This window comes from Mustela erminea, chromosome 6 (genome assembly GCF_009829155.1).
Source record: "Mustela erminea isolate mMusErm1 chromosome 6, mMusErm1.Pri, whole genome shotgun sequence".
Lineage (NCBI taxonomy): Eukaryota > Metazoa > Chordata > Mammalia > Carnivora > Mustelidae > Mustela > Mustela erminea.
The window spans coordinates 105,511,801-105,524,714 of record NC_045619.1 but is presented as its reverse complement, the minus strand read 5'-3'; the positions used below and the strand labels follow the sequence as shown (position 1 = coordinate 105,524,714).

Genomic DNA, 12,914 nt, shown 5'->3' with positions numbered 1-12,914 from the left:
GAGAAATGTGGTCCTGTGGCTCCAGAAGCACCAAATGCGCAGCAGTGCCCTTACACCCTCGCCCACCCATGGCCCCGGGCTAAAGGCCCAGGCCTGAGACCGTACAGCAATGCCACCTGGTGGGCACTGCTCAGCCTGCTCAAGCAGACCCCCTTCTGGTTTGGGGGCCCACTGGACAGGAAGAGGCCTGACAGTGCAGCTGTCCCATCCCAGCACCTGGGGCACAAGAGGCGGGCTCTGGTTCCCTTACCGGCTGCATAGTGCCCCCCGCGATGACCAAGGCCCGGCATTCCTTCACCACCTGGGCAAAGTGTACGGCTGGATTCAGGAGCAAGAATTTGAGGCTACTCTGACAAAGACTTCCTGAAAAAAAGAAAGACAGCTCTGTGGGGCAGGGGGGTGGGCTGCAGGCCCAACAAAGACTTCCATGAGTTTGAGGCAGAAGGGAGCTCGGTTGTGTCTACGGTCATGTCTATGCAGGAACCACAGGGATATCACTGCTCTTTGATGAGGTCCCATTTAATCTCCAGGACAACCCTGTGGTAGAGACATCTACCCTTGTACATTGATCTTCAGAGAGACAATGAAACAAAGCTTGGAGGTGAGGGAATCCAGACTCAACCCACCTAACCACAACCACCAGGCCACACGGCCTCCCTCGCAGCCTGGCCCAAGGTGCCCCACTGTCCTAGTGCCTCGCACCCCCCTCTCCACAGGCCAGCAGACCAGTCACCAGCACCCTGCTTCCTGATCCTCGCCCAGGAGGCGTCACGAGTCTCTCCATGCTCTGGCTTGGCGGCCCACGCCGGCTCTTCCTTGGGATTACCTTGGCGGCTCAGGATGACCCTGCCATCCTGGTTGGCAGTGGTGAGGGCTGCTAGGAAGGATTCGATGTGCATCAGTGGGGAAGCTGGCCGTGGCAGCCTGGCCTCGCCCTCCTCCACAGGGCTCACAGGAGCTGTACAGAGCAAAAGGAAGAGGGTCTGTGACCACAGAGGCGGTGGGAGGGCCCCCTGTGGCAAGCCTAAAGCCATTCTCCGCAAGAGTGGAGTCCAGGCATGAGGGATGGACGTTCCTGTCCCCCGCGTGCAGCCTAATCTCCTGCCTCCTAACTCACTCTCGGCCACTGTGGGCTGCAGGGTCTGCAGGAAGTGCTGGAACCCAGCCAGTCTGGGCTGCTCCCTGGAGGGTGTGAGGACTGCGCCATACCTTTCTGTGAAGCCGAAGAGCTGGGACGGAGTAAGAGAGCACAGGGAGGAATGAAGGTGCAGCAGTGAGAGCTCTGGATGGAGGCAGGTTCTGCCATACCCCAGACAGCCCGGACCTTGCTCCCTACCCCCACCTGCCATGAGGCCTCTAGCACCCCCACCCCCCACCCAGCGAGCCATGCAACAGGAAGGGAGCAAAAGTGACTCTGAAAGGCAGGGGGCAGCACTAGGGTGCTGCAGACCCTAGCCAGACCTGGGAAGGGGAGGGCACACCTTTCTGCTGATCTTGCTCCTCTCACAGTAGCGCCGCACCTGTGAAAACAAGCCTACTGCAGGTATCTGGCCACCATTTGCTGGAAAAAAGAAACCACCAGCTTCCCAAACCGCAGGGAAGCAGGACTCCCTGCTTGCCCTCCCCCGCCCCAGGAGCCCACAGCCTCCTTGTTGGCCAAGGGTCACCCTCCTCTGAGGTCCTGCCTCTCCTACCACCCCCACACAGCATGGTGGAAGCCTCGTGCAGGCAGTCCCCTCACACGTGTGTGCATGGCTCCAACCCTCTAGAAAGGTCCCCTAATCTCCTTCAATGTGACAGCACCTAAGCTGAACCTTGAAAGATTAAGTCTTAAAAAACCTGTAAGAGCAAAAAAAAACCTGTAGGAGCAAAGGCACGAAGGAGGTAAAGCTTGGGTTTGTTCAGGCGTGTCTGGTGCATACACTATGTGTAGCCTGGAAAGGAAGACAGCGAGAAAAAGGGTGCTATCTTTCAGCGGAGCTCCACTAGACCATAGTGTGGGAGAGAGCAGAAGGGAGAGGGAATGCGAGCAGGGAGAGCAGGGAGAAGGCAAGAAGAAAAGAGCCTCTCCTGATGTGGCAGTCATGGGAATGGAAAGGCTCCAAAAGTTCAAGAGCTATTTCTGGCTCTGGGAGCCGGTGACCATTTAGATGCAGGACCCAAAGGGAGAAGAAAGGAGTCAAAAAGGGCTAGACTGATAGCCTGTCTGATGGGGTCATGGCAGTGACGGGGACCGAAACGGGTAAGTTGGGTGTGTGTGAAGACAAATGGGAAGGCTGGAGGGAAAGCAAAGGGTCTGGAGTCCAGGCAGGGGGGCTAACACGCCAGGTACCATCTGCTCACTTGTGTGTGACCTATGCCTGTCCCTCCGGGGGTGACCTCTCCCAGCCTTGGGTCCCTCTGCTTCTGAGCAGTGATGGTACATCCTACCCTGGAGTCACAAAACCTGGTGCCCTGCCGTGAACGCAGTAAGTGCGCTGTATTGTCAGTAACTTAGAATCCCTGAGTCGTGAGTCGAGCAATGGTGGTGGGATCCTGCACAGCAGGCCTGGAGCGAGCTCCCACCAGAGGCTGCACACAAGTCCAAGGCCTTAGGGGGCGGAGGGGAGGCAGTTCACAGCCACCTCAACCCAACAGCAGGATCATGCTCCCGAAGTTAACCTCCTGCTTGGACTAAAGGCCCAGGGCAGAGTCTGCGCCCGAAGAAAGATGGAACAAGGCAAAGGACCTGGGTATTTCTGTTTGTGCTTATTTGGGACAATGAAAGGCACCTTTTCTCCCTAGTCCCTAGGACCCTTCAACCCTGGGTTAGAGATTACTTTTTTCTTGCTGATGCAATGCCTTCAAGGGTAAGTGATTACAAATACCTATGCTGTAGATCCTCAGACTTCTAGACTGCCTGACATGAGGAATTTGGAATTTACTTTTTATTCCTTCGTCTTCACACAGCGTTCTGCTCACAGATGGTAATAAATATAAGCAAATTGGACACAAAAGGATGGAAATCTCTACCTTGAACAGGTTGATGTTGTCGATCTGGCTCTCAAAGAGGAAGTCATTGATGGTCTTCAGCTCTGTCCCTTAGGGGTAAACAAAGGGCCTTGAAATCCTTCCTCGGAAGAGGGGAAGACCAGACGTGGTCCCAGACGTGAGCTCAGAACTGGCTCAGAGCAGCTCTGGGCCTCTGAAGGCAGTCCTCTTACCTGTCTGTGAAAGGCTCTGTGTGTTGGGATTTTGCTTAATGTTCCCTAAAATAGAGAATTCAAGCTGGTCAGGATGGTGACTCTCTAACCCCCAGCTTCTCACACTGAACACTGGACTCCTTAAATAAGAGCATTCATGATTAACAGATTTTTCTGCCATGTATAAGCACCCAAAAAACCTGCTGAGAGGACAGGAGGCTCAAGGTAGCCTCAGAATCTGATCCGTGTTTGCACATGGAGCCCAAAGCCTTGTGGGTTTCATTCTTTCCACACCTCCTCCAGAGAGGCTGGGACCAAGTGACCACCCTACTCCAAGTGACCACCCTACTTTAGACAGACCCAAGGAGCTGCCCAGGGGCAAAGTAGAGATGGAAGGGAAGAGCACCAGTGCTAGGCAAAATCCCTCCAACAAAACGGTCCCCTGGCTTCCTAGAACTCAGCTTGTATGTAAGCCTTCAGGTAGAAGCCATGCAACAAAAGAAAAGGCAGGTGACACAGAATCGTGAGAGCCACATGGACCTGGAGCCACAAGAGTCCCGCCATTAGGATCACGAAGCAGAGACAGTCCACACCCCTGCTCTGAGCTCTAGTTTACTTAGCTGTCCACAAGGGTGAGCTCGCCTGTGTTCCGTGCTTTCCTCAAAGGTGTGCTCCAAAGTGACTTCACACGGTCCCATTATACTACGCTGTTATTACTACCTGGGACCGAGTAGGGTCTGGCAAAATAAAAAGGACTCAGAACAGGGGGAAATAAACTAGGAATCTAAAAAAAGATCTAAGGCTAGACAATTCAACTAAGCTGTAAGAGAGAAGAATCTTCTCCACCAATGGCGAAGATAATTCTTGGGGATGCAGAAAACCCAGGTGTCCTGACTGGCATCCAGGGAACGGACCACACAAGCTTAGCAGGCCAGGGGTCGGGGAGGGCACAGGGCTCCTTACCACCCAACACAGTCACAAACTTCTCCAACAGATACAGGATCTGTTTGATGTACATCAAGTTCTTGGCCTTCAGACGCTTCCTGAGGAGACACGAATGGACATCAAGTGGTAGTACTCCACAAGCAACTTTCCTTCCAAGTGCCTTAAACTCAGGCCTTTCTGTCTAGTGTCTTCCAAAAGCAGGCCACGAGAGACAAATACACCCCCAGAAAAGAAGGCTCGCCGTGGCCCAAGGCCTTGTAGCCAGCTGTGGCATCCTGAGCATGCTCGGCCTGTGTGGGATACACACCATCGTGAACAGGAGGGGAACAGTGTGCTGGTCTCCCTGGCGCTGGGCCCAGGCCAGAGGTGGAGACCCCAGTGCTTTCTCTGAGACTGAGCAGGACTTTCCCTTCCCCTCAGAAGGCAGTGTCTTACCCATATCGTTCCATATACTGGAGCAACTGGGAATGGGCCTGGCAGAGCTGGAGAGAACAGAGAATGGGCGTGAGGGCAGGCCAGGCTCTATCTTAAGATTATGCCTAGAAAATGCCAGCCATGCCACATGGGAAGCAGTAAAGGGAGTGGGCCTGGGTAGAGACCAAAGGCCTTGAGGCTGCTGGGAGCTGAGAGGTCAAGGAAGGGAAGTTCTGCTGCAGTATCCACTTTAGGTCAGTGAAAAAAGCAAGAGGCTGACTAACTCTTTCAGGTAATGAATCTCCCTGCCAGTTTTTACTACATTGGGCAAAGAAGTGGTTCGAGGTAGCCATTACACTCTGGCCTAAGGTCAACCCTGGCCTAAGGTCAGTAGAAGTGGTGGGAGGCACGTGGGTGACTCACTCAGTTAAGTGTTTAACTTCACTCAGGTCACAATCTCAGGGTCCTGGGATCGAGTCCGGCATCAGGCTCCCCGCTCAGCAGGAAGCCTGCTTCTCCCACTCCCTCTGCTCCTCCTACCCCATCCCCATCCCCCCCATGCACATGTGCTAATAAAATAATAAAAAAAAGGGGGGGTAGGAATACCACATGAGCTTCAGGGTCAGAAACCAGTGGTCAAGTCCCAACTCCACACTCCTGAGCTGTGTGATTTTCGGCACACTGCTTAAAGCCCCCCGAATATGAGTTGTCAGTGTTAACTGGGAACAACAGCCCATGCGGAGGCAGTGTGAAAATTCATGATACTGCACACGGGCCATGGCAGAGAAGAGGTAATCAACAGTGGCCCTCGGAAACCCTGAGCATCCCTCAAAGCAAGGCTAACAACGCCGAACTACGTGAGGACCCCTGCTTCCTTCGCCCTATCATCCTGGCTTACAGAGAACAGGATACTAGCACCTGGGCTGGAGGGACTCAGGATGACTGACCTAGGACAGTGAAGAGCAAGGACATGAACCACTTCCCCTTAGCTGGGTCCCCCATAGTTCTACTATCTGCTGAAAAGCCAGTTAGCCCCCGACGAGTCCACTGCCCCGACTCAAGGCACCCTCTCCCAAGCCACCTCCAGACCAATTCCAGGGCTTAGAGAAAAATGATCCACATCCCTCCACATCCCTCTGCCCCATGGCAGGCCCTGGCCCAAGACAGGAGAGGCTGACCCACCTGAGAACCGCTGACCTCTGCACTGTGGATGCCCGTGATGGTGTCGATCAGGTTGTGCGCCTCGTCGATGAGCACCACCTGGCCCTGTAGCCGGATGCCCGCAGCCTGGCGGGTGGCCGCGTGCAGCAGCATCTGGTAGGGCAGCACCACAAGCTGCGGGGAAGAGCGGCCGCCTGAGCAGTGCTGGGGGAGGTCGGGGGTGGGGGGGGGGTACTCCTTGCTTTGGCAAGTGTTCCCCGCCTACTCTAAGTGTCTGATGCAAATCGTTTTAGCCAGTCTCATTCTGACTGAACCAAAAGTGGGGGTGGGGAGAGGGGGAGCAGAGAGGAGTGTGGAACCCCTGCCGAGCCTTATCAATACCGCTGAGGCACCCAAGGTTCCTCAAAACACAGTGAACACCCCTGGTGTACTAGAAGGTAGCCCTGCACTCTGGTCCCAGGGCTGTGACTTCTTAGCTGTGTGACTTGCGAAAGTCACTTAACCTTTCTGAGCCTCAGTTTCTTCATGGGAAAAATGGACTTAATAAACTCTATCTCAAATGAGGGCCAAGGGCCAGAGGTCGGGGCAACAAAAATAAGAACTCTGTAAATTCTTCGGTGCTACTCATGAGACCGATTTCCCAGTTAAAAGAATACTGATAAAGTGAAACTCTAGAACACTGGTAACTTAAGGCCCAGCTTTAATCTGGCACCATTACCCACCTCCTGTGAGAAAACAGGTAAATCACTTAGCCTTTCTGGGCCTGTGTCCTCATGTGTACATATGGATAATACCTGCCTTAGCATTTTCTGTGGGATACTACAAAGCAAAAATGAGGTGACAGCTATCTCAAGAAGTCAAGATCATGAAAATCTCAGGGCACCTTATATTTGCACACACGTATCTATGGCACTGATCTTGTGACACAGCAGACAGACCCCAGGAAAGCATGCAACAATGGTGGAGGCTGAGAAGGTTCTAGAATTTCCCTCTGAGCACTTACGCAACACAGTTCAGAGTAGTATACTAACGAGCATTTAGCTGCTGTAAAATCATTACTAACATTGTTCCCTGTATCTCTGAAAAGCTACCTAATCTTTTTTTGCTTGTATGGAATTCTCCACAAATGAAACTCTATTTCCAAAAGTCACTCGAATGAAACAGTGGCAAGAAGACAGTAAAATCATACCAAATAACAATATTTTGGATCTGTCAAATGGGCAGACGCAAATGCCCATCCAAATGGGCAGGGTAAAGATGAGCCTCAACATGGCGAGTCGAAAGAAGACAGCCTTCTCCCACACCAACAGGCAGGTGCCTACGTCAGGATGGTTGGTCTGAAAGGCTGTTTGGAAACACTTTTCTGTCTGCAGCGCCCTGACTGCATCTTCTCAGCTTCCTGCTGCCCGGTGCCCCCGGACTCTGGTTTCTTTAGTACTGCACACCCTTATCAGTTCTTATCTGCTGTCCCCAGTAAGGCCATCTGTTCCTGCAACCCAGAGCCACAGGACACCCCCACTCCCACGCACTGGCACCTGGGTGCTGTGTGGTCATCCATCCACAGCCAGGTACATCCTCCCAAATTAAGAGGAATGAGGAAATCCCTTGTGGCAGAGCCCACAGATGGAGCTAAGAGTTACTGTAGTTACTGTCCAACCCTCCAAGGTCTTTACCTGGGCTGCTGGAATGGCAAACCGGCTCCCGTAATAGGGACAGGCCCGAGCCTCCTTCCCCAGTGCCACCAACTGCTCAATGTCCTTCACCCCCACCAGGACCTGGTCTCGGAGGAGCTGCAGCTGCTCGTAGCCATAGAAGGGGCATGCGGCCCGGTGCTCCTGCCTTCTCCTCTTGGGCTTCTCTTCCTCAGCTCTGTTCCTCTCTGAGGGGGCAGAGGCACAAGGAATGACACCAGTCCACGGGGCCAGCACTGGGTCTAAAATGTCAAGACCCAAGTCCATGACCCTTCCCACTACTATTTAGGAAGGTCTCACCATTTGGGCATTTAATTTTATGTTCTCTAGAAAAAGCCAATAAAACCATTTTAGAGTGAGGGTTCTGGACTAGACACTGACCCAAAAAGCAAAATGCCTTTCCCAAGGAGACAACCTTAAGGAAAGACCCAGCTGCAAGCTCCACCGTCACTGCCACTTAAGACACTATCTACCGCGTCCCGGGTCCACTTCCAGCCCACCCCCCACCACTTCTCAGTACTGCCCCAGGCTACACGACCACCCCAGGGTCCGTGCACGGCTCTAGTGATGGGGGCTACCGTGTTTGCTTCTCTGCATCTCCATGCAGCGGTCATTGATGAGCTGCGCAGAACCCAGGGTCTTCACATCATCATTTATACAAAGATTCTAGAAGACAGAGGGCAAAGAGAGAGCCACAGCAGTCACGACACGATATACAGCAACCCTCTGGGGCCTGTCCAGCACCCTGCCAGGAACCAGAAGAGGCCGATCCTCCCACTGCACGGCAAGCCCTGGGCCTGGGCGCACCATCCTTCCATGCCTGGAAGAGGAAGATGAAGGCCCAGGAAAGGGAGCGGGATGGCACCCAGGTCAAGACGCAAAGACTGCACGTACCTGCCGAGAGCCGAGGGTGACGAGCCGGGTGTCCTTGCCAAAGGGGCTCCTCCGTACCTCGTGCACAAACTGAGCCAGCTGGGAGTGTGTCCGACTGCAGTAGTAAATCTGCTCCGTGGAGGAGCAGGGGATTTCAGAAACCAGACTACAAGATCTCCATTCTCTGCACATCAAGGAATGCATGGCCCAGTAGGCTGAGGGACTGGGGACAGTGGCCACACACACACAAACCTAAAGCAACGGGACTCTGTCCCACAGCAGATCTCGCTAACGCGGGGCCCAGGCAGTCCCCGCCTCCCCCACTCAGCTCCAGAAGTTTACAAGAACACCCACAACATGGAGCTCCTCCCATCAGTCCTGCTCAGCCATGAATCCGGCCACTTCACAGGGCTTGGTCATCTCAGGACAGGCTGCCTCCCTGAGCTGTGGTTCCCCACTGGGAAAGAACAGATTCTGGTGAGCGTGTCGGGGGTGGGCTGTCCACACACTCCTCCCTAAAGGCTGGGGGGCCAGGCTCGCAGTAGGACAAGGGGAGCTGAGCTGTGCTCTATGCTCCTCCAAGCCTAACAGCGAGAAGAGAAGAGAAACAGGGAGAAAATATCTACTTTTAACAGAGAAAACCAAAGTCTTACACAAATGAAACCAAATGTTTTTAATCATAACAGATGTCTGAACCCTACATACCTCCCAGCGCTCCATGCCAACGGAAACACAGACAAGAGAAGAGGGAGCCAAAGGGCAGGGCGCTCTTGCTCAGGCCTGCCCTCACCCCCTAACACCTCCAGACAGACACCACCGGTCCATGGGCCTGCCAAGTGAGCACCCCAACACCGAGGTCTGGATCTGGGGAGACCCAGAGTCAGGAGACTGGAGGCTCTTTGTTGATGACAGAGCGAGAAGCAGCCAAGAGCAGACACAGAGCCCTGGACTCAGGACCAAGCCCAGAATACCCACGACACAATGTCTTACCTTAGTTACATGTTCTTCCTCTGGGTCATCCTCATCCTCGTCCACTCTGAGAGAAAAGAACACAGAAACTCAGAGAACTCAGGTCACCTGAAGACACACTTGAGTGAGCACCTACTGCATGCCCACAACGAGCCCTGGACCTAAGCCAGATTCCGTCCCTTTCGTCGGAGGCCAGCAGAGCTGAGGCTGAGCTCTGAGCCAGAGACAGACAAGACACATCCCAGCAACAAAGTTCCACCAAAGCAAGTGCCTGCTTGACTGCCCACTGGGTCAGAGAGATGCACCGAGCTAATACCAGCCCAATCCTCCCCCCGGCACTCACGAGGGAAAGGAGAAAGGGGCACAGTATTCCTAAAACCTCCATTCGCTGTCCGACTCTGTCCGTCATCAAAGGCTACTCGGTCCTTACTGTGTACGCCTCCAGCGAACTGGAGTTCTCTCAGTCCCCACAGAACTGTGCACTTCAACCCCTCGCAGCCTCGGACACGCTGTTCTCTCTGCCTGGTAGGCGCTCGCCCCTCACTTCCTCTTTTACCTAGCCAACTGTGTCAACCTTGAGATGCCCACATAAACACGGCTGCCTTCCTCCACCTCCCCGAGAGGTTCGGCCAGCCCCTCCCTCGCCACACTGCTGTGGCCCCCTGCACCTGTTCTTTGCAACTCATCTCCTTCCAAGGCACTTATTCTGAGTCTGTCCGCCTCTCTAGACTCATGTCTGCAGGCAAGACTCTGGGGTATCTTGCTTCTGAGAGGGCCAGGGGACTCACCCTGGCCTTGGCACACGGCAGGAACTCCAAGCACATTTCCTGAGGGAAGCCACAACTGACTGAAAAAAGATGCTATTGCCCAGAACCAGACAAACCTCTTCCCTCCTTGGCACCTCACCCCTCCCGGCAATGAAGGAAGAGCCCACATGCACTGAGGGACTGGGAGGGAGGTCAAGTCTGCATTACGAGGCGGAATGGTTAGCTGACATTATTAGTCTAGGCTCTCCACCAAACAAAATCTTTTACAGACACAATCCCCCTACAGAGCCATCACTGGGATTCTTTTTGTTCACCTGGGAATTTTTTTTTTTCTTAAGCAGAAATGCTAATTCCCATGGGCAATTAGAAAAGGAGATTTATAGGGTTGCCTTTCCAGTCAATAAATAATTGTTCAGAACCCTTTGTCTGACAGGCTTTGATTTAAATCATGTAGCACAAGGTAAGCAAACTCAACAGGATCTAGATAAGCAGGATGTGTGAAGAAAGGAAGAGCAGAAATTTTATGTTCAGAACTGGCTGGGGCACCTGGGTGGCTCAGTCAGTTAAATGTCTGCCTTCGGCTTGGGTCATGATTCCAGGGTCTTGGAACTGAGCCCCACCTCAGGCTCCCTGCTCAGTGGGGAGTCTGCTTTTCCCTATCCCTCTGCAGTGCCCCGTCTGTGCTCTCACTCTCACTCTCACTCACTCTGTCAAATAAATAAATAATATCTTTTTTTTTTTTTTTTTAAGATTTTATTTATTTGACAGAGGGAAACACAGCGAGAGAGGGAACACAAGCAGGGGGAGTGGGAGAGGGAGAAGCAGGCTTCCTGCTGAGCAGGGAGCCCGACCAGAACTCCAACCCAGGACCCTGGGATCATGACCTGAGCCAAAGGCGTCTGCTGACTGAGCCACCCAGGTGCCTCAATAAAATAAAATAAAATAAATAATAAATAAATAAAAAAATAATAAAATAAAAATAAAAATCTTAAACCAAACCAAACAAAACAAAAAACTGGTTGTGTTCTCAGAGAGCGTCCTCCTCCCTCTCCAAATAGCAAGGCATGGAAGCTGCAGGAGTTAATCTGCAGGATTAATGGCTCAGGCCAAAGCCCTGGGTAGTTGCACTTTGTTACTCTAATATTCACAAACTCCACTCAAGTCCTTTCTCTTGTCCCGGGGGGCGGCTCTCGAGGAGAAGTCCAGGAGCAAGCAAGTAATCTCGGAGGCAGGTGGCAAAGGGTTTGCAGAGCACTTCCTACCTCCCCGAGGTGAAATGCCTAAAGAGGTCTGACCATCTAGGCCTGGGCAGGGTCAGAAGTTTTGGTTCTAATCCAAGTCCTGAAATCTGTGCGTAAGGGCAGGCCTCTAGCACCAACAAAGAAAAGCGCAGGGCCAGATAATTTAACTGGCCAGACTGATGATGATTTCAATATTTAAAGAAATGATGCTAACCCTTCTCCAACTCTTCCAAAACACAGAAGAGAAGGAACACTCCCAAACTCATTTTATGAGGCCAGTATTACCCCAACACCAAAGCCAGATAATGACACTACATAAGATATACAAGCCACTATATCTCCGATAAAGACAGAGGCAAACACTCCCAACAAAATGTTAGCAAACTGAGTTAAATAGCACACAAAAACGATCATGCCCCATGATCAAGCGGAGCTCCTGCCTGAAAGACAAGAATGGCTCAACATATGCAAAATCAGTAAATGTGACACATCAGTCAACAGAATGATAGACAAAAGTCACATGATCATCTCAGTAACACAGAAAAAACAAACGACAAAATCCAACACCCAGTCATGATAAAAACTTTGCTGTATGAGATACAGAAGGAACGTCCCTCGACAAAGGCTATCTGTGACAAGCCCACAGCTAACACTACTCAGCAGTGAAAGCTTTCCCACTAGACAAGACTAAGACGAAGGTGCTTACTTTTACCTCTTCTCTGCAATACAGTGGAAGTCCTAGCCAGATCCATCAGTCAAGAAAAAGGAAGAAAAAGCATCCAAACTGGGAAGGAAGAAGTAAAACTACCTGTTAGCAAACGACATGATCATACACAGGAAAAGCCTGAAGATAGCGCCAAAAAACTGTTAGAACTAATTTGCAAATTCAGTGAAGTTGCAAGGTACAAAATCAACACACAAAAATCAATTTCATTTCTGCACGCTAACAATAAACTATCTGAGACAGAAATAAAGAAAACAGTCCAGTTTACGATGGCATCAAAGACAATAAAATACTCAGGAGGTAAACACTTACACACTCACAGCTACAAGACTTCAGTGAAAGAACCTGAAGAAGACACGAACGACAGACTGTCCCATGTTTGCAGGTCAGAAGAATTCATGCTGCTGAAATGTCCACACTACTGAAATCCATTTATAGATTCAGCGCCATCCTATATCAAGAGTCCAACAATATTTTTAACAAACATAGGAAAACAAAGATCCTAAAAATCATATGCAACCACAAAAGACCCCAAATAGCCAAAGCAATCTTGAGAAAAAACAACAAAGCTGGAAGCATCACATGTTCTGATTTTCAACAGTATGATTATCAAGAGTACAGCACTGGCACAAAAACAGTAGAATAGGGACGTCTGGGTAGCTCAGTGGGTTAGGCCGCTCAGGTCATGATCTCAGGGTCCTGGGATCGAGTCCCACATCAGGCTCTCTGCTCAGCAGGGGGCCTGCTTCCCTTCCTCTCTCTCTGCCTGCCTCTCTGCCCACTTGTGACCTCTCTCTGTCAAATAAATAAATAAAACCAAAAAAAAAAAAAAAAAAAAAAACAAAAAACCAAACAGTAGAATAATCAAGGCAGGAAGGTACTGGCATAAAAACAAACACATAAGACTCGTGGAACAGAACCCAGAAATAAACCCATGCATATACAGT

The 12,914-nt window shown here is 51.6% G+C and overlaps 1 protein-coding gene across 8 annotated transcripts in view; it reads right to left on the bottom strand.

Moving 5' to 3' along the window:
• Positions 1-12,914, bottom strand: part of LOC116594151 (putative ATP-dependent RNA helicase DDX11-like protein 8) — a 34,908-nt gene that overhangs the window by 5,665 nt on the left and 16,329 nt on the right. For 6 of the 8 annotated variants that reach the window (XM_032349146.1, XM_032349148.1, XM_032349143.1 and 3 more), the window contains exons 7-19: positions 9,257-9,302; positions 8,288-8,395; positions 7,972-8,059; positions 7,376-7,635; positions 5,724-5,876; positions 4,563-4,609; positions 4,146-4,225; positions 3,204-3,248; positions 3,013-3,080; positions 1,482-1,520; positions 1,118-1,229; positions 827-958; positions 251-363 (exon numbers count right to left, since the gene is read on the bottom strand). In XM_032349146.1, the coding sequence (XP_032205037.1) occupies positions 251-363; positions 827-958; positions 1,118-1,229; positions 1,482-1,520; positions 3,013-3,080; positions 3,204-3,248; positions 4,146-4,225; positions 4,563-4,609; positions 5,724-5,876; positions 7,376-7,635; positions 7,972-8,059; positions 8,288-8,395; positions 9,257-9,302 (1,291 nt within the window). The remainder of the gene's footprint in view (positions 1-250; positions 364-826; positions 959-1,117; positions 1,230-1,481; positions 1,521-3,012; positions 3,081-3,203; positions 3,249-4,145; positions 4,226-4,562; positions 4,610-5,723; positions 5,877-7,375; positions 7,636-7,971; positions 8,060-8,287; positions 8,396-9,256; positions 9,303-12,914) is intronic. The other 2 variants (XM_032349151.1, XM_032349149.1) reach the window with 1 other exon arrangement.